This window comes from Phaseolus vulgaris, chromosome 2 (assembly GCF_051622355.1).
Source record: "Phaseolus vulgaris cultivar YP4 chromosome 2, ASM5162235v1, whole genome shotgun sequence".
Lineage (NCBI taxonomy): Eukaryota > Viridiplantae > Streptophyta > Magnoliopsida > Fabales > Fabaceae > Phaseolus > Phaseolus vulgaris.
Genome location: NC_143499.1, coordinates 47,120,753 through 47,145,326, shown reverse-complemented (window position 1 = coordinate 47,145,326; position 24,574 = coordinate 47,120,753). Strand labels below are relative to the sequence as shown.

General features: G+C 33.5%; 3 protein-coding genes across 7 annotated transcripts; 1 reads left to right on the top strand and 2 right to left on the bottom strand.

Annotated features, from left to right (window-relative positions):
* The first annotated feature begins 456 nt into the window (after nucleotides 1–456).
* Nucleotides 457–6,514, top strand: LOC137812721 (long chain acyl-CoA synthetase 4). Its single transcript, XM_068614893.2, has 19 exons — nucleotides 457–726; nucleotides 1,264–1,327; nucleotides 1,419–1,508; nucleotides 1,762–1,818; nucleotides 2,163–2,211; nucleotides 2,574–2,650; nucleotides 2,766–2,805; nucleotides 2,892–2,986; nucleotides 3,248–3,415; nucleotides 3,498–3,608; nucleotides 3,744–3,831; nucleotides 4,042–4,108; nucleotides 4,241–4,316; nucleotides 4,416–4,533; nucleotides 4,703–4,948; nucleotides 5,041–5,180; nucleotides 5,384–5,566; nucleotides 5,878–5,997; nucleotides 6,326–6,514. The coding sequence occupies exons 1-19, from the start codon at nucleotides 575–577 to the stop codon at nucleotides 6,380–6,382; spliced, it is 1,998 nt and encodes a 665-aa protein (XP_068470994.1). The 5' UTR covers nucleotides 457–574; the 3' UTR covers nucleotides 6,383–6,514.
* Nucleotides 6,515–8,083: 1,569 nt separating this feature from the next.
* LOC137812723 (Leucine-rich repeat (LRR) family protein) lies at nucleotides 8,084–14,662 on the bottom strand. Of its 5 annotated transcripts, none has more exons than XM_090299133.1 (10): nucleotides 14,372–14,662; nucleotides 14,106–14,308; nucleotides 13,872–14,026; nucleotides 13,567–13,784; nucleotides 12,214–12,817; nucleotides 10,222–10,725; nucleotides 9,980–10,137; nucleotides 9,708–9,846; nucleotides 9,109–9,589; nucleotides 8,084–8,201 (listed from the first exon to the last, which is right to left on the bottom strand). In XM_090299133.1, exons 2-7 carry the CDS (start codon nucleotides 14,279–14,281, stop codon nucleotides 10,025–10,027), a joined length of 1,770 nt encoding a protein of 589 aa, XP_090155259.1. In that variant the 5' UTR covers nucleotides 14,282–14,308; nucleotides 14,372–14,662; the 3' UTR covers nucleotides 8,084–8,201; nucleotides 9,109–9,589; nucleotides 9,708–9,846; nucleotides 9,980–10,024. The 5 variants fall into 5 exon arrangements, with proteins under 5 accessions (XP_090155259.1, XP_068470996.1, XP_090155260.1 ...); XM_068614895.2 differs by having other exon boundaries at nucleotides 9,109–9,586; nucleotides 14,372–14,483; XM_090299134.1 differs by having other exon boundaries at nucleotides 9,109–9,586; nucleotides 14,106–14,489.
* A 2,205-nt stretch (nucleotides 14,663–16,867) lies between these two features.
* GH9C2 (glycosyl hydrolase 9C2) lies at nucleotides 16,868–21,930 on the bottom strand. Its single transcript, XM_068614892.2, has 9 exons — nucleotides 21,368–21,930; nucleotides 21,048–21,260; nucleotides 20,686–20,886; nucleotides 19,077–19,166; nucleotides 18,735–18,899; nucleotides 18,338–18,622; nucleotides 17,899–18,244; nucleotides 17,738–17,809; nucleotides 16,868–17,650 (listed from the first exon to the last, which is right to left on the bottom strand). Exons 1-9 carry the CDS (start codon nucleotides 21,563–21,565, stop codon nucleotides 17,352–17,354), a joined length of 1,869 nt encoding a protein of 622 aa, XP_068470993.1. The 5' UTR covers nucleotides 21,566–21,930; the 3' UTR covers nucleotides 16,868–17,351.
* Nucleotides 21,931–24,574: the final 2,644 nt, after the last annotated feature.

Genomic DNA, 24,574 nt, shown 5'->3' with positions numbered 1-24,574 from the left:
TTTAAAATTTAAATTAAAAAAAATCAATTTCGTTATGAAAAAAATATTTAATATTTTTCTATCTCTTAAATTAGTAACAAATAATTTATAAAGTTGGTTTTTCTTAATTTAAACTCCTTTCAAAATTAAACAATACATAAGAATATAAAAATGTATTCTTCTTCACTTTGCTTCTGACCCAAGTCATAACAGAAATAATTTTGTATGATTTACCTTTTATTAATTATCCTAAAAGTCATAACAGAAATAATTTTGAATGATGTACAAGGGTAAGTAAGAATGAATCTCTTTCTGCAATTTATGTCCGAAAAAATCAAGAGAGAAAAAAAAAAAAAAAAGAGTAGATGTAATTGAGAAATTAAAAAATAGAAAGAAAAGGATAAGAAGAGAGAATAGATGAAAATGAGTAACTAACTAGCTAGTTAAGCGAGAAAAAAGTGTGTAGTGATCTGAAATGGTTGACCAATCAAAACTGTCTTTGGCATAACAGGTTTTAATTAAGGTTAGAATTCAGAAGGTTGAAGAGAGAAGAGAGAAAAGAGAAGCAACTTGTTCTCTCTTTGTTGATTGAGGGATGGCAGAAAAAAGGTTAATCGTAGAAGTGGAGAAAGCCACTGAGGCCACAGAAGAAAGGCCATCTATGGGTCCTGTCTACCGTAGCGTTTTCTGCAATGATCCAATTCCTCCTTCCGTAGAAGGTCTTGATACATGCTGGGATATTTTTAGGTATACACTACTTTTTTTTCATGCACAATGTCCCCAATCATAACTGATTAATCTTGTTATTTACCTTAATGATGCATAATGTAACATGCATATACCAGTTCGGATCTGAATATGGTGAAAAAGACTAGTATCTTGTAAAAAGAGAGGAACAAAAATTCGAATCTCTTAATAAAAAAGTGTCACATTGGTGTTTGAGGGACATTTGGAGGAGGATATTGGTGAAATATAACAGAATAAGTTAACACGACACCAGCCATGACAATCAACTCACCATATGTTATATGTTACACGTCCACACAATGTTCCCTGTGTTTCAATTGATTTTTTTAAGGTTAAAAAGAAGATAGCATGGTAAATTTGTTGGTTTTATAATAATTATAATGTACTGACTGTGTAAAGATCTTTACACTAATATTATATATATTTCTGGAGCAATTGGTGAATGGAGGTTTCTCTAATGTATTCAGCTTTAGTTAGAGGGGATGAGACTTACATTTAGTAAGAGATTATTGTTTCTAACTGTTTGTGTTTGTATAGGATGTCGGTCGAGAAATATCCTACAAACCCAATGCTTGGTGTTCGTGAAATTGTGGATGGGAAAGTAAGCTCTGTTTTTCTGTTTCACTTTTGTCATTGTTATTGTTTTTGTCAGTGTGAAAATGTGTTATCACTTTTGTCACACACTTTTGTAGCCTGGCAATTTCAAGTGGCAAACTTACAAAGAGGTGTACGACATGGTGGTCAAGGTTGGAAATTCCATTCGTGCTTGTGGTTATGGGGAGGTAAAGTCACATATACTTATTTCCTTTCAACAAAAAATGAAAATCTTTTGCTGCAACTTGTTTTAGCATTTTAATGTTTTACTCCCATATTTTGGATTCTCACCAGTGTTACTAACTTGTTATCTTAATTGCGATCAATATTTATGTGTTTGATAGATGATTCTCTTTGATGTCTTTAATAGCTTGGTAGAAAGTCTCTCAACATTTTATTGTTTTATGTAATCAAGTACCTTCTCACAATGCCTATTTTCAGGGAGTCAAATGTGGTATTTATGGTGCCAATAGCCCAAAATGGATTATGAGCATGGAGGTAAAACTCATTTTGACTTGCTCCACATAAATGTTCTTTCTACTAATACTGTAACGAAAAGATTTCTATTGATTTTATATTTTGATCTTTGTTTTGTTTTCTTCATTGCATACTTTTTATTGCATTGTTGATGTGATTAGTGTTGTTGGTTTATTATGATTTGAATGAAGGAGAACAAGCCAATTTTTTTATTCAAACTTTGTTTCTCGACTTTCATCTATTGAAGAATGGCTTATGTTTATATTATTCAGTGTTCTAAATTACAAGGTGCCATTTATAGTGTTGCTAAAGTAGCTAGCGTATATCTTCGCAATATTTTCTGACACGTTGCAACGTAATTGCAGGCCTGCAATGCTCATGGACTTTTCTGTGTTCCTTTATATGATTCCTTGGGTATGTGCAAGGCTTCTTTAACATGTTTCTTCACTATGGTGATGCATTGATTCATCCACCTACTGAATTTGTTTTCATGCTAGTACACAAGATTCAATATTGTCAAAGATCATTCATCTAAACAATTTAATTATTTGTTGGAGGAAGATGAATGACTGTTTATGTATCCACAACTATTCACACAACTGTCCTTTAGGGGGAGAGTGTTTATATTGAAAACAAATGTCCCATTGACCATTGTACACACATCAATAATCCATATTCATAGATTCTTTAACCATGAACATTTATCATCCTCTAGTATTTTTCAAATGTTAATTATAATGGGTTCTGCCATTTGATTCCCATGTATGATTTATTAGGTGCTGGTGCTGTTGAATTTATTATAAGCCATGCAGAGGTCTCAATTGCGTTTGTTGAAGAAAAGAAGATACCTGAGGTTAATGCGTATTGAAATTATCTATTATATTATTATTTCGAGGGATTAAGAATTGTGTAATACAAATTTCTATTACTAGCAAGCCTTATTTATATTTGTTGTTGAAACTTTTCAGCTGTTGAAGGCATTTCCAAATGCAGCAAACTATGTCAAGAGTGTGTTTTATTGATTCTCTACTTTCATTCTCAAAATATCCACATGTTTGGAAAGAAGTGATTACCTTTATTTATTAATTTTGCAGCAATTGTGAGTTTTGGAGATGTTACCCCTGAACAAAAGCAAGAAGTTGAAAAGTTTGGGTTGACCATGTATTCATGGGATGACTTTTTGAAAGTGGTGCGTTATTCACTTGACGCATTATTAACCTTTCTCTTACTATTTAGCAGTAAAATTTCATTGAAATGTGCAAGAGTAATTGCAGATCTTAAAAGACAGTAAAAGATCTTATATTCCTATGTCTGTCATTATTTTGCATTTCCAGTTCAAAAAGTGTAGGTGCACTTGCATAGGTCAAGGAAAGCAATGTTTTTGTAGGTTCTATGATATTTACCGGTTGTATTTCTCAACCCTCATGCAAATTTTTGATGTCTAGAACAGGGTCATGATCAGACTTTTGAGCTTCCTGTGAAAAAGAAAAGTGATGTATGTACAATAATGTACACCAGCGGAACTACTGGTGACCCTAAGGGAGTATTGATATCCAATGAAAGCATTATCACACTTTTAGCTGGGATCCATAAAGTTCTGAAGAGTTGCAATGAGAAAGTAAGCTAGTGTTGGCCTTTTAATTTGAGTTCTCTTAAAATGTTTTCCTTTAAAAGGATAATGAATATTTTCATGCTTGCAGTTGAATGACAAAGATGTATACCTATCGTACCTTCCTCTTGCACATATCTTTGACAGGGTCATTGAGGAGGCAATGATAATGCACGGTGCCTCAATAGGCTTCTGGCGTGGAGTGAGTATATGTCAAATATTTCATCACTGAATGAAGGCTTGTTATGATTGTTAAACTTTAGATTTAACTTTATGCTGAGAAAACTCAAACTTTGCCTTTGATAATATGTAAACACAATTTGTGCAATGGTTCCAGGATGTCAAATTATTACTAGAAGACATTGCAGAGCTAAAGCCAACCATTTTCGTTGCAGTTCCCCGTGTTCTTGATAGAGTATACAATGGTAAGTTTTTCCTGTTTTTGACAATTTAGTGATTCTTCTAAAATCATGTGTTGTTTGATATCAGGAAGGACATACTTTCTAAAATATTTGTTAGTTGTAGGAGTAGTCTTTTTGGTTAATTCCTTTTTCTGTTGTTAGTCTTTTTGAATAGTATTTCCTATCCTCGCAAACAAAGAATAGTGTATTAAAAATATTCAATTTGATGTACAGGTTTGACACAGAAGATTTCTACAGGGGGCTTTATAAAGCAGACAGTGTTCAATTTCGCCTACTCATAGTAAGTGCTATCTTTTTGTATGTCACTGCTATGGTCAAAACATGACATGTAAGATTATGATAAATAATTTTTTTTTTGCCGTAGTGAGTTGTATTAATCATAATATTATGAGATTTTTTTTTTTTTTTTTAGCAAGTTGAGTAACATAAGTAAAGGGAAAAGTCATGAGGATGCATCTCCACTATTTGACAGAATTGTATTTAATAAGGTGTGCAACATTATTAAGTTTAATTCCCTACCCTTTTGTTATGAAAAACAAGCGTAAGAAAATTGCTGACTAATATATTCTATTTTGTAACTTGATCAGGTAAAGCAAGCTTTAGGGGGAAGAGTGCGTATTATTTTATCTGGAGCAGCACCTCTATCTAAACATGTGGAAGGTTTTCTGCGGGTGGTCACTTGTGCTCATATCCTACAAGGATATGGTATGCTTTTGTTTGATTTCGACTGATCTTGTTCATGCCATAATATGTTTTTCTGAATGGAGAGGAAAAAACATGCATGGAAATTGAGGAAAAAACATCTTGTGCTATAACTATGTAGGTGAATGTGAGACATGGACTTATTAATGCATTTGTGTTGAAATTAAAATAGGTCTAACTGAAACCTGTGCGGGAACCTTTGTGTCATTACCAAACGAAAAGGACATGCTTGGTACAGTGGGGCCTCCTGTACCATTTGTGGATGTGTGCTTAGAATCTATTCCTGAAATGGGATATGATGCACTTGCAAGCACACCAAGTGGAGAAATATGTGTGAGGGGAAAAACTGTGTTCACAGGGTACCACAAACGTGAAGACCTAACCAAAGAGGTTATGACCAATGGATGGTTCCACACAGGTTCATTTCTCCCCTTTTCAGTTTAAGTTTATCAATATTTGCTACTGCAAGAGTTGCATCACATTTTATTCATGAATGATCTATTTAAACAGGGGATATTGGAGAGTGGCAACCTAATGGAGCCATGAAAATTGTTGATAGGAAAAAAAATATATTTAAGCTTTCACAAGGAGAATATGTTGCTGTTGAACATCTGGAGAATATTTATGTTCAAGCTTCTGTTGTTGAATCTGTATGTTCTCTGAACACTTGTCTTTTTGTTCAATTATTTGCCCTACAAAATGTTGAAAAACTGTTGTAGCAGAAGGATTTGTGAATGATATCAGAAGGTTTGGTTTAGTGCAGATATAGAAATGAAAGTTTTAATGTCAGTTTGTTTTCATTGCATGTATAGAATCATATTGATATTAATTCTTTTGTGCGGTTTTATTTCAGATATGGATTTATGGAAATAGTTTTGAGTCATACCTAGTTGCTATTGTTAACCTTCACAAGCCAACGACTGAACAATGGGCAGAAGAAAATAATATAACTGCAGACTTTGATTCTCTCTGTGGAGATTCTAGAACAAAAACTTACGTAATCGGAGAGCTTGTCAAGATTGCAAAGGATAAGAAGGTTTATTGACATTTCTCTATTCTTTATATTATACAATATATATTTTTAAGTATAAATTTGAAGTACAAATATAATTTTTATTCTTGGTCAACATGCAATATATGTTTTTAAAGCAAAAGATAATATCTACATTTTGATCGATATGTATTTTCTGATTTTTTTTTAAAAAAAATTAGCATGTTATGTTAATGCAAATACTTATAATTGAATAGTTTGGATGGATCAAAAAATCATTTTTCAGTGTGATATGTGTTTGTTGGTACATAGATTTGTTGAAGCTTTATACGATCCTAATTATTTGTTTTTGACAGTTAAAAGGGTTTGAGTTTATTAAGGCTGTTCATCTTGACCCAGTTCCATTTGACATGGAACGTGGCCTTATGACTCCGACATTTAAGAAGAAAAGACCTGAATTGCTTAAATACTATCAGGTACAAATTGTCTGTGATTTTATTTAGTATCATAGAACTTGAAATAGAATGCATCATGGTTTTCTTTTCTCCTTACTTTATTATCTTTCTAATTTTTATGGAAAAATAAAATTATGAAGAAAAAATAATTAATCATTATATTTATTAATAATAAAAATTATTTTAAATATTAATAAATTTTTAATTTATAAAATAGTATCTAATTTAGTTAATATAGTGATTAATTATTTTTTATCTCTAGAATTAGTATATATTTAATAAAAAATTTGGTAGTGTATAATACATTTAGGTATTTGCTTTAGTATTGACTACAATTTTTTGTTGACAGAATACCATTGACGAGATGTATAAAACACTGAACACACCCAACAAATCCAATGCCTAAGATATGCTTTGGGAGCGAACGTGAGAAAGACAATTTAGTTTATGCATGTGATTGCACTTGCTTTCCCTTTTCGTGGTTGTGTAGATTATTATTCATATAGATTGCAAATAATATGCATGGATAGTTGCTCAATCATAAGGTGCAAAAATATGTTTACATAGATAAATTTATATTTGAAACTGTTAAATTATTCTCTTCTTAACAATGAATAATAGTTAATGTTTTTTTTTCAGTATGAAAAATTTCCATATTGAGCCCTATTATACAATATGGAGCAGAGTTTAATGATATATATTAAAAGAAAAAAAATAAACAAATCAATGATTTTGATCATCCATTCTGAGCTTATGTCAAGTTGATCCTAGTGTGAACATTATCTAATTTAATAGTATGATCTTTAGCATCGATAATATAAATAAATTTTGTTATGTATTATTATTATAGTATATTTAAAATATTCAAGTAACATCTTATATAAATTTAAAATAAGATGTATTCACAAACTTAAAAAAAAACACATGCAATGAATATGAATAAATCAATATATGATTAATTGAATCTATTATACTCAATAAAAAAAATTAAATTTAAGGATTGAATCTTAATTAAAAAATTATATTATTTAATAATTTTTACTTTTACAACAGAAATAAAATATTTTTATTAAATCTGATTTGATTTTAATACCTAGGCGAGTGGTATGGAAGAAGTATCTTATAATTTGTTTAAATGAATTGTTAAAGTACATATATAGTTGATATTTTAAGAAGGGAAATCTACTTCAGTTGATTGGACATAGTATTTAAATTGTTATAAATTTTCACACATGCGTTATTTCAACTAAATAATTTTTTATTTTTGTTTTATTGAAAAAGTAAAAAATTGATTTAATGTCTTATTAATTCAATCAATAATATATAAGAATACAATTGAGTTAAATTGTGTTCGTAATGTTTTGGTGTCAAGGAACAAACAGACTTTTTGTGTAGTTGAGAAAAATTCTTATATGTTATCATATATATATATATATATATATATATATATATATATATATATATATATATATATTTTTTGTCAAATATCAAAAAAGAAATTTTGTATGATTGAGAAACAAAGAGGTGATGATACCAATTTCCTTACCATGTTTTTCAATTTTTAGATTTTTAAAATTACTCAATTTTAACTAATCAAAATAACATTTTATTAAAAAATAATATAATACGATAACCTAATTAATGAAACTTGATTACTTGCCTAATTACATCCCTACATGGATAACCTTTTTTTTAATGCATAGTATTGATGTGTGTAAATTATATGTTACTCTTCATATATTAGTAATTTTTCAATTCTAAATGAATGTTAAAAAAAATAAAAAATAAAAATAATAAATATATTATCACTGTCTACATTACAACTATTTTATTATTGCCTGGATGTATAATTGTTGCACTATTACTAAATTATTATTCTCTAAAGTTTTGATTTATAAGAATAAATAATCATTATGTTTATAATTCACCGTTATAATAAAATTATTATATAACTTTTAAAAACTTTATTTGTTATTATTTTTATTGATTTACTAACGAAAACACATAAGTCCGCAAAATTTTACTCTTTGGTTAGAGATTGCTACGCTTATATCAGCCCAGCCAGTTCGCTCAAAATTGCTAACCTTTATGTCGATACTACTTATAATTTGGGTTTGCTGTTGCTCATTGTGATCAACTGATCGATTCTTCTAAGAATTATGGCTTTCTTCATTTTCCATATCTTCTAATTTCTTGCTGATTTGTACATAAATTTAGGGTTCATCCTGTATGAAAATTATACATAAAAACATTAGAAGTAGCAATTTAATTATCCATTGAATACAATTAAAAACTATTAAATCTAGCTACATCCAACTGTAATTCTTGAGTTAAAATTTCATCAAATGTTAAAAATGGTCCAAGTTTCCTCTACTGTACATATAAATGGTTTAGTCACTTAACCTTGTGTTTCGTATTTTCGTGGAAACCGCAATTCTCCTACTTCATGTCTGTAAATTCTATTGGATTCAATAAAAAAATTTGTTGATGCAATCGATCCACAAAGTGTTGCAGCAAAATAAGTATCAGTAAAAACTGAAACAAAAAAATAGAACTGTGGACTACCACGACAAGGGTATATACAAATTCTTGAGCTCAGAGTCACATGCATTCCACTTCATTGCTAAATAATTTGGTTAAATTTAATTTAGAAGGATTGGCAAAAAAAGACTTGTATACAAATGTACTTTGAGAACCTTTCCGTCAATAAATTCTCCTTAAAATCAATTAAATAATAATTTCAAAGTGAAATATTTATTTTAGTAAAAATCAACTGATTTTCCTTATTACATAATATTTAAGTGATTTTAAATTACTTTCAACAAAAATAATAATTTTCGTCATTATATAAATTAGACCAATTACGACACCAGTATATATACGTTAAGTATGTATTCTATTCTTACACTAGATATTCTATTCTTAAAACTCAATTAGATTGTTCCTATCATTTAGACCGTGTTTAAAAAATTATATCAATATAAAATTATTTAAGATACATACACACAAATATTGACTATTTTAATTACACCATGAAAATGTGTAAATGTAGTTCAAAAGTAAAATTATAAAAAATACATTCTATAAAAAAGCGATTGAGTTATTGAAAATTATATGGTTAGTGTAACTTACAATAGTATGGTTTGATCCCTTCCAACCATTCAGCGGCTGTCGTCGATCTGGTTGCTTAATAAAAGCACAGAATTTTACAGATAACGGGTATCATCACTCTTGTCGAAACACGAGATTAAGTCCCAATTTCTCTGTATAGTGTTCCTTCTCATCAAGCTAGCTCCCCATAGTATAGTACTTCTATCCGAGTACCCTGCCTCTAGGAACAGTGGACACTGAGAGAGAACACGTTGCTTCTACATATTTAAATGAGAAACCAAACACAAACACGAGCAAGACACCTTAAAAGTGTCCACCCTTCAGATATATGATAATTAATACAAACCATCACAAAGAGTCATGGAGTGATCTAGTGCTGAAGTGCGTAGTTAATGATCTATCTGAAGCAACATCATCCTGATGACTACACTCTTCTATACTTGGGAACCTGCAAAAACTACTCAGTAGAAGCAATCCTTCACAACATCCTATGTGTCCACTGCTGCACGCCAATAAAAAAGGCACGTGTCAGCCAAAACACACAATAATATCACTAAACCTTTCTTAATCCACATTGCATATCTACATGCAAGCCACGGTAAGTTGGAACCAAGGCTCACCATCGCATTCGATTTTTCTATCAGAAACATGATTCGGCTTTGACCATGTGCATTCGAAATGAGAAATGAGAAATGAGAACAATGGAATTACATCGAACTTGGGCTATTAATCCTCTCTGTTCATTTCACATACCCTTTCCTGCAAAGCAACAAAAATGCGCATACCCAGCATAAATAGGAGGATGATATCATAATTTAAAATAAAATCAAAGCAAGTAATATTATAAAATTGGCAATGATTACGAAAAACAAGAAAAATGAACACAGATTACCAATGCCATTAGTGCAAACAATTATATAGAAGGCGAATTATCCATTCAGTCCAATTGTTTCTCAAATATTGAATTGCCACTCTCACTACTAGATGCAAGAGGCAAAGACGCAAACTGCAATATAAGTAACTCATCCCTGCTGTACTTTAATCTTTGGTCTATGTAAAAATAAATCAAGAAAATCAAATTAGATAGTCATATAAAGCTAGAAACTTAAAGATCAGAATGTAAATAGCAATTACCTGCAAGATACGGAAATACCGGAACTTGATCTTTCTTCTTAGCCATTTGCACAGTCCTAGAAGTTGATCGAGATGGAGAGGAATGATTAGGACCATTTTGATTAAAAGGATATACAGTACCCAGTTCATGTCTGACTTCAACTTGTGGATGATGTCTACAGAATGACAAGATAGTGTCTTCAGTTAAGAGCCAACAACCTCGGAGGTCCAGCACTTTCAGAGTTTCAGGAGCCTTAAATATATCAATCCCATAATTTGTCAATACCGCATCACAAACACTAAGATTTGTCAATTTACGAATTGACGATAAATAGTAAAGTGAGACGTCTGCAAGTGAAGCACTTCTAAGTGATAAATATCTTAGTTCTAGGAAGCTTGACAAGGGGTATAAAGCTTCATCCCTAACTTGCGTATGCTCCAAATTCAACCTTTCTAATTTAAGATTTTGCAAAGCCATCAGGGAGAGTGGGGAGTCCACATCAATCCTTCCTTGTTGTAGAAAACCTAAGTCGTAAATACAAGTAGTAAGCTGAATGAAACACAAAATTTTAAAACTAGAAGCAGAAAATGGAGATATAAACAAAATGAGAGAGATACAATAATACAAACAAAATGTAGACATTTCGAACAGTAAAATGGACAAGAAGATCACAATTTGCTAAATCGAAATGATCCACTCTAGCATTTCATTAAATGCTTAATCAGTAAAAATGAAGTCTTGGAAACAAATTGAACAATTATTTAAGCCATTGGCAAAGATAGGAAATTAAGGACATTTTCTATTTGAGAAATTAAGGGCAATGTAAGATTAAGAAAAAAAATCGCTTTCAGTTCTACTTCGCACAAATAATTACAAAAGTGTCAAATCACATTCATTCTATTTCCTGTTTTTTTTTAAATATTTGTTTACGAAATTATGAAGACAAAAATTGTTTATTTTCACTGTTTATTTAAAAATCTCCAAAAACAAAAAATATAGTGAAAATAAAGTCACATTTTGGTAGCTATATGTGAAAATAGAAAAGGTTTCCTCGAACCAAATAGGCCTTAAATACCGTTTAGGTTCAATAACTATAATAGAACAGAGGGATTTTTAATATTGAAATTATATGCAAGTAACAAAACTGGTTTAAAACAATAATGGAGTGGTGCTCCTCTTCCTGGAAGATACACCTTCTCAGGCCTAAGTAAAGGCCAAATTCGCAAGCGAGCCTCACCCCCATCACATGCTGCCACCCCTTGCAATCACAAATTCTCTGTGTAACAAATAACCATACATCTCCCCACATTTTCCCTCCACAACTAAAAACCTAGGAAATAGCTATTCCAATTGCCCCATTGACTTGCCTTATGGAATAGGTGAATGGTTTAGGGTTTAGGGTTTTTTGTGATTAAAATTGAAAACAAAACATTTTCTCAAACAAATGGCTCCTTAATAATATCAACCCTTGATTTCTAGGACAGAAAATAGCTATTTAAATCTAGTGTGCACAGACAAAAGACACATGATTCTACAAGGTAACTTGATTAAAAGACAAAACATTTGAAATTAACCAGTCGTCCCACACATGTTGACAAAGACCAAACAGGACATGTTGAATATCTGGCATAATTAAAGATAAGATTTACTCTTATTAGGGTTTCAAATCAACTTCAAGATCAGCAAATAAATAAATGTTAATCCAAAACATACTAAAGCAGAAGAAAGAATATTCAGCCTCATGTGCGAATAGCTACATACTGCAAGCACACATCCTTTTGTTCTTCCCCAAAAATGCAGTAAAGGAAACGAATGATGAATACATTAACAAAGACAGGTTATTCTTGCAAAGAAGTTTCATGGTAAGGAGCAGCCCAATGGTAAAAGGGATCAACCAATAAGCTGAAGAAATGGTAGGATTTAACCAGAGTAGAGCCTATAGCTGCCACCACAGGTAATGCACACAAATTTATAAATCATAATAACAACAACTATGTCAACAAATCAAATACCTCTAATGTTTGTATTGCTCAGGTCAACATCCTTTAATGAAGGCATCATACTGATAAATGAGATGGCAGTGTCATCCACTGGTGTCTGAGATAATGATAGAGTTTCAAGATTCGGAACATGTCCAGCTAAAATCCCTAATCCAGCAGAAGTAACCCTGGTACCACTAAGATTCAGACTTTTCAAGTTACCACCAACACATGCAACCATCTCAACTGAATCGTCCCCCATCATGCATGAGCTGAGATTGAGATGTTCTATTACTTTCATTTTACTTAAGAAGAAGAATTTATTCAGGCTGGTATGGGCTACATCCAAAAAGGATAGGAGATTTGTATTTGCATACAAGAAGGCTTCAGCTTCATTCAGGAATGTAGCCCCAGAAAAAATAAGCTTTGCCAAAGGAGATTTATCATCTTCAAGTATAGAATCAATAGTACAGTTACTCATGTCCAAGCATTCAAGAGATGATAATGTAGGCAATTTTGTGACACTGGTCCAGCCAAGATTGAGATAAGTCAACTTTGAGAACATATTGAGAACAGCAGCACCTTTATTTGATATTTTACTACCCCATAGATCAATATATTGTAGCCTTTTCAGTACCTAGGAGGAGGGTGAAGTGAAACAACAGTAAAGGTCATAAAAATATACATATATATATACACACATATATAAGAACATTTTTACAACTTGAGAACAGAACACAAACTCAAACAAACACACACAAGTGTGTACACACATAAAAACATGAACACTCCAAAAACGCAATACATTGAGCCACCGACTGAAACAAACAATAATGTCTAATAGGGAATTCAAGCAAGTCATTCGGAAAAAAGCGTGTTCCAAGCATCTGACATCAAACAAAATGCTGCATACAGCAATCCATTATAGCCCAAAGCCAGATCATGGAAAAACAGTGCTAAACTGAATCCCAATTAAATACAAAACCATAACTAATCAGCATAGAAAGCAATAAATAACGATTTTGGCAAGATGCTATTACTGATTTAGAAGCAGAAGAAGACCAACGGTATAAACAAAAATAATCTTAGAAATAAGAATCAATGATGAAGCAAACAATGTCCCTCTGTATGTATAAACCCACAAAAAAAGGTTTGGATCCATTAATAGTAGCGTCAGAATTGACACAATTACAGCGTCCAACAAAATCCAACTCTTGAAGTGTGCCTAATTATCATGTTCATCTAGCGGCACAACACACAACAAATTTTATATACAATTACAAGGAAAAAAAAACTACAATTTCAACATACATTGGTGTAGTATAATCACTGACTGGTATAGCACTAATTATCGAATACACTAGTATCAAAGGAGAACTACAATACCTGTAACGAAGTTAACGACACATCATCTACGGGCAAGCCACCTAAGTCAAGAAGAGACAAGTTTTCAAGAGAGGCAAGAAGCTTGACTCCTTTGGCAGTGACGCCAGTTTCTGAAATGCGCAACTTCTCCAGATTAGGAACGGAGAGAAGATGGGCAATTCCGGCATCATTGACCTTGAAGCATCTAGACAGATCCAACTCCTGAAGACTAGTCATTCCTAAAACCAATTAAGCATCATGCTCAGAGCCAGCTCGTAAACAGTGACAGTAAGAGTAAGGGTGAAGAATGAAGATAGATACGACACCTGCAATTGGCCAAAGAGCTGAAGTGGTGATTCGATGACAATCCGCGAGGTTCAAGTAGCGCAAGTTACGAAAGGCTCCCAAATACGCCATCCACTCCGCGTCCACGGTGCCGTTGTCCCTCACGTCAACCTCTTCGGCGCTGTGTTTGAAAACCCTAACATGGATGAAAATAATTAGAAACGTGAATGGAACATGATCGAGTTGAAAATGAGGGATAGAGAGAGTAAGAGTACTCGAGGAGGGAAGGGTAGAGGAGACCACTGGAGATGAGGCGGCGGAGGAGAGCGTCGGCGACAGGAGAAGGTAAGCGGTCGAGACTGCGCCTCTGCATCCGCCATTTTTCGACGCTTTCTCTGCTCTCACATGCTGCCTCTATGCACAGTCCAACCAATTCGCTTTCGCTCTTCATATTCCGTTCGCTCTCTTTCTCTGGTTTCTGAAATTGGAGGCAGTTATAAAACTATTGAAATGAAACCAACTGAAACTACGCCAGTCTCACTTTGATGTCGATTTGACCAGAACTGGAACGAGATCAGGATGGTGAAGACGAAGCTTCATTCTTCTTCTTCTCTTCCCAGAAGAACAAAAAAAAAAAAAACTCTGTCGGGCCTCGTCGTGCATTTTGGGCTGAAGCAGTGTCACTTTATTCCTGCACCTCCGTACCTTCTTCTTGCACCTCCTTATTTTTTATGAAAAGTATAATTTACTTTTTCTGAATTATAGAGCTTGAAATATATTTTCTAGATTCGAAAATACTTTCTGAACTCTAGAGTTCCTAATACAATTTTCTATTCCGAACATTCAAATGACATTAGACACTTATACTTAAAATATTAAAACAAATAATCATGTTGAAATAATAATAAATATAACACGAGAAATTATTCACAGCACGAGAAATTATTCACAGGACAAGCATGCTGTGAGATTAGGGTCGTATCTTGTCATCATCCGAATTATGTGAACAATGACGTGACAATGTAGAAGGTCATTCTTCATCCATTCCCAATAAGTATGTATGGGTGTGACACTGATCTCAACCAACGCATGTATCTAATTGCATAGGTTGATGGATGTGAAGTCATTGTCACACTCATGATTCATCTCAACCACTAAGAAATGAATAGTGTTGGTGTTGTAGTGTCACATTTCCTCAAAGTTTAAATGAGACTCTTATCAACGATCTCATAACTAATGTTATACAATGACAATAGCCTGATGTTATAAAACGCGAACTCAATTTGAGGATGAGAGATCCCAAACTTACCTAAGTTACATCTGTGCAATACCAATTTCAATTTGTCTTAATCCTCATCCTCCCAGAGTTGTAAGACAATGTGGTCAGCATAACTAAATTGCAAGGACATATTAGAAAGGACGCTAACAAATTATTACTACTCATACGACAGATAACATTTGCATCAACATGGGTAACTTATTCCCTTTTTTCTTTTTATGGATTGACATCATTTGTCTCTATTTAACTAGAATCTGAGATGAACTACATATGGTCTAGTCTTGTCTCTTCCAAATGTCAAATAATTTTATTAGTATTAATTTATAAAAAAAAACAATTTTTTTTATATATTTCGAAGTGTGAAATCCATAAAGTAAAAAAAAATATAAAGAGTTTAAGATTGTGCAATCTAATAAAGTTATAGATCAATTATTCCGAAATTATATAACACCAAATCACGTTCTAGATCAATTATTCTGAAATCATACATCAGCGACTAGAAAAAAGAAAACACAAAAACAAACATATTCTATATTGGCACAGTGCGATGCGGTGATTCTTAGGAGAACAATGCCACTGTCAGATGAACTCTCAGACGCAAACACAACAAATGAAGAAGAGGAAAAGTGAAAAAAAATTAAAGTAGGATTGCATATCAATTGACCTTCGAGTATTTTGGCCATTTCACAACCCCAAAGGATTGCACATTCAAATCATCAGGGTTAAAATCCAGTGTTTTTTGTTGTCTATAAACAAATAAAATTCCAAACAGAATTCTTAATTTTCTGCTAAACATTAATTGAAATTTCCACGCTCCATTGATTTGACTATTTTTTGTACCCATTTGTTCTTGATAAAAAAAAACTTATTTTCAAAGTTGAAATAATCAGAAATATAACTTTTTTCAAAGTTGATTTATAAAAAAAAAATGTTTAAACAAACACACTAAAACTTTTAAAATTAGAGAAATATTTATAAAAATAAAGTGGAATAAAATAGACTTCCTCATTTGACTCTACACCTATTTGTATGATTGTGGAATTTAACGAACTAAATAAACATTTTTCAGATTTCAATCGTTTCATAACTAACTGTTGATTGTTTTATTTTAAGTATTACACAAAAGCTTAGCTGTTATCTCCTGTGTCTGTCTCTGAAGCTCACATGGGCTTATAAAAAACAGATGGTCCCTCACATTTGCCTCAGATTAGAGCATCTTCTAAGAACAGAAAGAAGTTTCCTAGTTAATGAAACTTCGACTAGGTTTTCTATTAAATCCCAAGTTGTTATGTTATGGTCATTATAAGTTACAATTTGGTTTTCAGCTGTTCTTGTATTTTTCAGGTTTCTATTTGTCTCCTTTTAAGTGTATATTTAATCTTGCATCAACATGTATCCATAATTCACCGAACAAGCCACCAAGAGGTTTTGACACAATTTTAATTGCAAGATCAATCATTATTTGAAAGTGTGTTTTTTCCTCACAAGTGATTACTAATAATTGCCTGAGGAACAAGGAACCTTACTGTGAGGATGATATGAGATAAGATGTGAGTGACTGCCATTTTTCACACAGAAGAATTCTTCTTGGCCGCTCATTTTGAGGGTTGAGTGTGACTCTTACATTTAACATTACTGAGCATATAATATAAAGTTAAGATTCAGAATCACATAAAACAGTATCTGTTAGTTTTCGACCATTCAATTAAAAATCATAAACTTGAAGTAGCCAAATATGCAATAATAGCACAGCACAAGGACATAATAATATATAAATATATATATATATAGCACAAACTGTTTCTCTGTAGAGAGTACAAAATGCTGCAAAGCTTACAACATCAAACACAGAAAAGACATCCAAAGCTGTTGAAAAATACAAGTGATGACTCTTCTCTCAAATATTGAGAAGTTCATTTTTTTTAAAACTTCTCAACAACCCTGTTTCGTTGTCTGTCTTGTATCACTCACTGTATATAAGTTGTAAAGCGGAGAGAAAGAGGATGAGCTCTGCCCTTTTGTCTCTTCACTCCTTTCTGCTCCGGTCCTTCCATCTTATATAATCTACCTACTTTGATCTAACCTACTGAAATGAAAAATACACAAGAGAAGAAGAAGATTTGACACCAAAATAGTAAAAACGTAAAGACCCTTTCCTCACTGCACATTTGTATGGCTACACAGTCTTACACAACAAAGCAGTAAACCACTCTCATGTCACTTCAAACCAAATTCAGCCCCATCATGCCAACACGTAGTTAGCCACAGAGACATCTGCTGGAGAAGTGGAATGGATGTAGACAAATTCAAGGCTTTTGCCCGCTGCTAGGGAGCTGAGCCATGATGGGAATGTGTAGGAATCACCAGACTTTGTGAGACCCCAGATTGGACCATAAAGCTTGGAGATTGAAAGATTGAGAGAATTGAGACTCTTGTTAGATTTGTTTGTCACAACTGTTGAGTATCTGTAATAAGTTTTTCCATTGGCAACCCATGAGGTAGTAACTTTCTGTTCAATAGAAATTGGGCTGGACCATGAAACTGAAAAAGAATTTCCCGTTAGATTTATCAGTTAATTAAGCAATATACAACGTGCAAGTGAATTAGTGAAGACTAGCCAAACAGTACCTGGAGATGGAGTTGTCTTGGTATTGGGGGATGGTTGAGGCTTGACAGCAATAGGCTTAGGAGCGGGAACAACTACAAGGAAGAAACTAAAGCTGATTACTACATTATCACCAAGAGTGTGAACAGAAAAGGACACAAAGTAAGAATAATGATGGCAATACCTGGAAGAAGCTGGTTATAGCCACCGCGACCACTCAGACGTGCTAGAATACCAATGAGAGGAGCATTGTTATAGGTTGCTGGCTCTGTCTGCTCATAATTATCTCTTTCATCAGCAAAATCATCATAGGCATCAGGTCCACCAACAAGAGCTCCAGTGAGTAGGTTGGGGTCACTCTTTTTGCTGCTAAACCAAGTATCATAACCTCCACGGCAGCTGACAAATGAAGGGTTAGCCTTGATTGAAACAATGGATGAACCTCGGTGATGAACCCTTTGTGGGAAGTTGTTTCCATAGCCCACCATGTAACTAGTTGCTCTTGGGTTGTTCCCAAGAAGGTAGTCCACCTGAAGATTACACATGTCAAGTATTGAGACCACACTGATATACTTTAAAACTTACTTTCTCGTATATGAACTGAAATGCAGGAGTTGAATTACCTGAGACTTTGCAAGGGAGAGAAGTTCAGCCGGGGCAACATTGCCTGAATTACATCTCAAGTTCGTACGAGATGAAGTAAGGTAGTCAGCATAGACAGTGGCTAAAAATGAAGCACTTGTGACAAACTGCATGTTATTCCATCTCTGACGGAAGATGAGGCCACCAGGAGTCTTCTGAACATTGCGAGAACCCTTTCCAAGGCATGAACACATGAAAGATTCAGCCTTCTGCTGATATCTCTCGAAAACTGGTGCATGATGGGCAGCTTTACCCTCCATCAAGAACTGCAAGGAAACAACAACGAAACAACGAAAGCTCCTTAGCTAACTAACCACCAATGTCTGATAAAAGAAGCTAACAATGAATTATAAGTTTAAGAATTATTAGTATTATTACCTTGGCAACTAATGTCTGAACCCCAGCATACTTGACATCCCAACCAAATTCAGTCATGCTCCAACCAGTTCCACCCATGGAATCACCGTTTCTTCCAAGGTAATCCAAGTAATACTGATTGTTAGATGCTTGATACAACCAAGCAGCAGCCCAGAGCAATTCATCCTGTACGAACAATTACCAACACTCAATCAACTATTACTTTTTGTTTGCTCCTATTTACAATTGATCTTTTATTTTAATTTTAATTGAACCCAATAATTTTATTTTTATTTACAATGGGAAAGTTTTAAATTTGTTCATATTTAATACAGAGAACACAATTAAAAGAGATAAACATACATTGTAGCCACTGATTGATCTGTAATACTTCTGAGCAACAGTAATGCTGCTGTCATATTTGCCTCTGTATTTGTCAGCAAAATCGAACAACTGAAAATGAACAAAACAAGGACAAAGAGAGTGAGTTGAGTAGGTCCTGGTGGAAATGGAATGGAGCAAAGTGGATCCATTACCACTATTCTCATTCAATGAATGAATTAATTAACGTTACGCTAAGTTGGTGAAACATTTATTAAATCAACCTCTTGGTTATCTTCATTTATTAGATGCAACTAAAATAGCAGATACCAGAGGGGCCATCAGATTCAGATCTGTGACCAAAATAGCATATTTTGTTTTACTTAAGGGCCTTATTAAGATAAGAATTTTAGAGGCATCTTTCTCTCTTCATCACCCCAACTCTAATAAATGGATAATTAAATGCAACATGTTTTTCACCTATGAGGAACAGTGACAGCAAACAGAAACGGAATGGAGAAGTTGGTGAAAGAGTAAAGTAAAAGGTAGGAGAAAATAGTACTGGTAAAGAAAACCAATACACATTTGGATTTATTTAATTTTATTTGAAGACCTAATAACATCACACCCCAGTGGTTGTAAAGTAAATACATAGGAAACAAGTAGCAAAGTGTGATTTGACCAGAAAATAGCACCGACACTATGAGCACGTGACATGGCATAATGGCAATAACGAAGTTTCATATTTGTGTGATGTGAAACCATTTTGAGGGGAAGGTTAGGATCCTTCGGGGTACACATGGGTAAGAGTGTCCCTTGTGCAATCCATCACAGACTTTCCCCACTCTTCTTTCTTGTCCATGTTCCCATTTAGACATAGCAACCAAATTTATTTTTGGACCACAATCTTTACTATTAATTCTCAATATGTTTACAAATAACAAAAATAAAGAGAGGGTATTGTTAAAGAATGGGAATGCATTAAAAGGATCAGTAGGTGAATTGATAATGTTATCTATAAACAAATTTTACTTTTGTCGTCAAAATAATCATTCACACCTCTTTAGATATTATAAGAAAAAAGAAATTGCAGTGAACAATCTCAACAAAGGAAGATTAAGGGTGACTAAAGAAAAAGTTGTGGGAAAAAATTAACAAGCTTACAAAAAGCACACACAAATTCTAGATACTATATTCATTCCACTGCTTTTTTAGACAAAAGAACACGTAGCTTTCCGGAGATGCTTAATAACCAAATAAATAATTTTTATGAATGAACAAACTTGAACTTTTATTTTATTTTACAGTGTATTTAAAAATAAAATAAAATAAAATTTCATATAGTACTAAAATGGGTAGTTGATTTAATAATAGGATGAGTAATTAGGAGAAGAAAGGGACAATGTTGTGATTTAATTTTTGTAGCTTTTTGGTGCAAATGCCGCCCTAACCTACGCGGCCCAACTTGGTCGCAATAACGACTCTGACAAAAGAGCCATAAAAGTGTAACTGCCTATTAACTCCAACCGTTTCACTTCACTAACAAATGCTGTTCTCAACAACAACTCACGCGTCAGTGTTTCACTACACTACACTCATGATATAATGAATAAATATAAATAAATAAAATTTATTTAGTAGAGTGTGTTACCTGGTAGGCATGACTGAGAAGTTCGTGGGAATAAGCAGGGTTAGAGCGTCTGAAAACGATGGATGCGGCGGCCATAGCGGCGGCGGTTTCTCCGGCGAGATCCGACCCGGGATTGCTCGGATCGATCTTGTAAGCGTGACGGTCCGTGGTCATGTCCTCTGGCCTTTGCCAGCAGTAATGGTCAGTGTTTCCGTCTCCCACCTAATCGTCAAAAAGCCATAACACCAACATTTTTTAATCATAATCTCGTGAAAAAGATATCATAGTAAATCAATTCTTCCAATGATGTAACATTAAAATTCAACTCCTAACAAAACATTTTAAAATAAGGAAAAAATAACCTTAATAAGAAATAACAATACCTCTCCGTAGAGAACATTGGCCTGAGGGTGTGCTTTGATGAAGTAGTCTGTACCCCACTTCACTGCTTCCATGGCGTGACCAAGCTCACCGTTAGCAGCCATTTGTTTGCCGTATTCAATTATGCTCCACGACATCATCGTAACGGTGAACGCCATGGGTAACCCGAACTTCACATTGTCCCCTGCATCATAGTACCCTCCAACTAGATCCACCTGCAAGTTCTCACCAACAATTGCAGAAACAATAAAAACCAGAACTTTCGAAAGAAAATGAAAACCAAGATAAAATAAATAAATTGTTTTTTATGTGTTGAAGTTACCCCGCTAGCTTTGCCATCTTGCAAACCAGAATGTGCTCTCCATGTGACTCTCTGGTTGTGGGGAAGGTAGCCAGATCTCTGAGCTTCAAAGAAAAGAAGGCTCTTGCTGAGAGCTTGACCATAGTCGTGGCCAGCAGAGGAGAAAGGAAGGGACAGAAGAAGAAGGAGGAAAGGGGAGATGCAAATAAGCTTTTCCATGTGGGAGTGAAACAGGAAATGGCAATGTGGGTGAGTGGAAGCAACTGAAACTTTGGATGATCCCACCAAGTTAGGAGGGAATCCTTGGGAAAGGAAAGAAGAAGCAGAGAGAGAAGGAGAGGGAGTACGGGTATTGGAAAGTGGGGAGGTGAAGGGTCTATATATTATGGAGGAGAGGGAGAAAGGAAGGTATCAAGAACACAGAAATTGACAGTGATTCAATAAAAAAAAGTGTAATTTAGTTACTATTCGGTTTAAAGGTATTATTTTTATTCTGTTTTTTGGATTTTAAAGTGGCTGCATACTGCAATGCAGAAGTTCCTGATGTGATGAGAAATGAGAATGGGACAATGGCATGTGGGCTTACAGAATGGAGGTCGGTGAGGTTTAAAAGTATCTGCTTCAAATGAAATTACTGTCATAAAATATGAACAAAAAATAGAAAACCCTTTGATTTACTCGGCTTAATTGTGACCTGGAATCAGTTACTCCTCACTGTCAGTGACTCTGTTTGTGTGAAAGGTAAAAGTTACAATGTCGTTTCATCCAGAAAAAACGAATATATCATACAAGTTTTCCAAATTTTAGGAACATTTCTACTTCAACTATTTAGAGTAAATTAGAATCTTGTTCAAACAAAAAAAAGTGCAATATTTAAATTATAAGAAAACATATGTATAATATGAAAAAAAATACAATATAATTAGAGTGATTAAAGGAAGCTGGTCATTGCAAAGTCACACAACAGGTTTCAAAGTACACAATAATACTTGCACCGGCATTTTCAACCTATGAACAAATTGGCAGTAGTTTTTTTGGTAGAAAATACAACCTCTATAATATAAAAATAAAACATGTTAACGCGTGTAACTTCACAGAAGACATAATGGTTTGACTTACTAAGGGGAGATTTTATGGACTTTTTCTAATTTCAAGACAATTTTCTACTCAAATTATTATTTACTTAAAACATTTATAAAAATGCTGTGCGATTAAAATACTGGCAAGCAATAATGAAACAGTGAAAAGAAATGTTTTAAGGCGAAAATTTAGAGTGATTAGAGGAAGTCTATTTCAAAGTCATATCACATGTTCACTCCACATGTCATAGTACACAATAATACTTGCTAATAATCTAGCAATTGAGCACCCACAAACATTTTGAATCCAACCAAACAAATTATGTGTTGGCAGAAAATACAACCACTGTTATAAAACCATATCAACACGTGTATGCAGATAAAAGGGGAGATGGAAAAATAACTGTATCATCAATAAAATCTTCAGTAGCTACATTCCTTCATTCATAAATTTTATAGCAAGTTAAACCAGAATGAACTTTTAAAAACAGGTCCTTCTTGGTTATAAAATTTAGGGTTAGACTACACCTATTTTCCAGATCATTAGAGCATTTCAATTTCCAAATCCTTTAACATTTGGGAATAGGGTTGAAGTTATGGTGAATAACACAAAGCTTTGTTTGACATGGTCCACAGGAAGAGCACATGACCTAGACCTTACGTGGGGGTTGGACATTGGTTTAGTTACTGCAAAAGTTTCAACAACGTTTGACTGGTAATGATTTCCATTTCCCAGCGTTATTAACTTCTGGTTTGGTTTCAATGGAACTCCCATGTTATTTCCATTTCATTGTTCCTTCTTCCATGCGTGGAAAAACAACACTTCCGTAATTTACGTATCGTACCCCACACCCTTTAATTATTCATTAATTATACTCCCTTTCTTAATTGTTTCTTCCCTCACTAATCTATTACTAAACCAACAAAAAAAAACTCTTCTTCCTAATTCTAAATTTAAATCCCTTATCTTGTGCATATGGGTTGAGAGGGAGGAGCATCATAGCTAAGTCCTGACACATGCATATCATAATTAATTTCCATAATCCCTCATATTGCATTTGAAAAAAAAAACGTGGTTGCATTGAGAGTCAAAATACATGACAATGTGTGTGGAGAAACGAGGGTAAGATGTAGAATTAATGAGAGAGTTGAGGCACATGTAAAGTACTTGCAGAGCATACCAACTAACAACGAAATTGAAGTAGTTGTTGTGGTGTAGTACAACCGAACCAACTGTGAAGAAAATTATTGAGACGCAACTCAATGGTGAAGAAGCTTCATCATGTTCATATGGTTTTTCATTGCAGAGTGTACCCAGGATTCAGATGCCCGACAACCCGACAATCCACACTTATGGCTATTTATTTTTCGTATCTCAACTTTCCACCGACAGTATCCCAAGTTAACATACGCTAACAAAATCAACCATAATTATGTTCCACACGAGTAACATCGTCTCATTTTTCTTGTTACTATATATATTCAGTAAAACTCATACTATATTTTATAAAACTGCGAATAATTTACGACCATGCTATGTCAGATGTTCCAAACGGGGCATTGCAATGTTTTATAAACTTAGAAGTTAAATAATAACTTAATAGACAGAGAGGATGGCTTCACGATCACGGTCAATTCAAAATTTTATGGTTCAACTTTTTCTTTTTGGAAATACTTGATTTGATCATAAATTAAGAAAAAAATGCTTTGTCCCAGTGGTTTGAAGGAGAAATGCACTACTTTAAACTTAGGGAAACATACAAAATGGATTTTCTATCAAATCAATATCAGTTTAAAAGATTAATTTACTTTAAACTCACTTTATCGTCTTGAGATGAGCTGAATGAATCAGTAGGCACTGAGGTTGCTTTTCTTGATAAATGCATATTTTGATATTTGAAATGTGGTTAGTAGTAATTTGATTCGTAAATAAAAAAAATATGGAGAGGAAAAGTGTTAGTGGTCAAAACAAAACAAAAACAAAAGTGTTGTCCCAATGTCAGAGCGCTTTATTCCCAACCGCAATCAACGGCCTCCGCCGAAAATGATATAAAATCTCTCTTTCACACTCTCTCTAACCTTTTTCCTCGCTCTTTTTTATTTTATTTTATTTTGTTACCACTTTTAAAAAAGTTTGAATTAATATAAT

Coding starts and splice junctions, on each gene's coding strand:
- LOC137812721 (XM_068614893.2), top strand. CDS start 575: ATGGCAGAAAAAAGGTTAATCGTAGAAGTGGAGAAAGCCACTGAGGCC. Junction 2,806..2,891: donor TGCAGCAAACTATGTCAAGA/GTGTGTTTTATT, acceptor TTAATTTTGCAG/CAATTGTGAGTTTTGGAGAT. Junction 4,534..4,702: donor TCATATCCTACAAGGATATG/GTATGCTTTTGT, acceptor AAATTAAAATAG/GTCTAACTGAAACCTGTGCG.
- GH9C2 (XM_068614892.2), bottom strand. CDS start 21,565: ATGGAAAAGCTTATTTGCATCTCCCCTTTCCTCCTTCTTCTTCTGTCC. Junction 18,245..18,337: donor TCTCCCTTGCAAAGTCTCAG/GTAATTCAACTC, acceptor TGTAATCTTCAG/GTGGACTACCTTCTTGGGAA. Junction 17,651..17,737: donor CAAGACAACTCCATCTCCAG/GTACTGTTTGGC, acceptor ATTCTTTTTCAG/TTTCATGGTCCAGCCCAATT.
- LOC137812723 (XM_090299133.1), bottom strand. CDS start 14,281: ATGAAGAGCGAAAGCGAATTGGTTGGACTGTGCATAGAGGCAGCATGT. Junction 13,785..13,871: donor AGCTCTTTGGCCAATTGCAG/GTGTCGTATCTA, acceptor AATTGGTTTTAG/GAATGACTAGTCTTCAGGAG. Junction 12,818..13,566: donor TGTCGTTAACTTCGTTACAG/GTATTGTAGTTC, acceptor CCCTCCTCCTAG/GTACTGAAAAGGCTACAATA.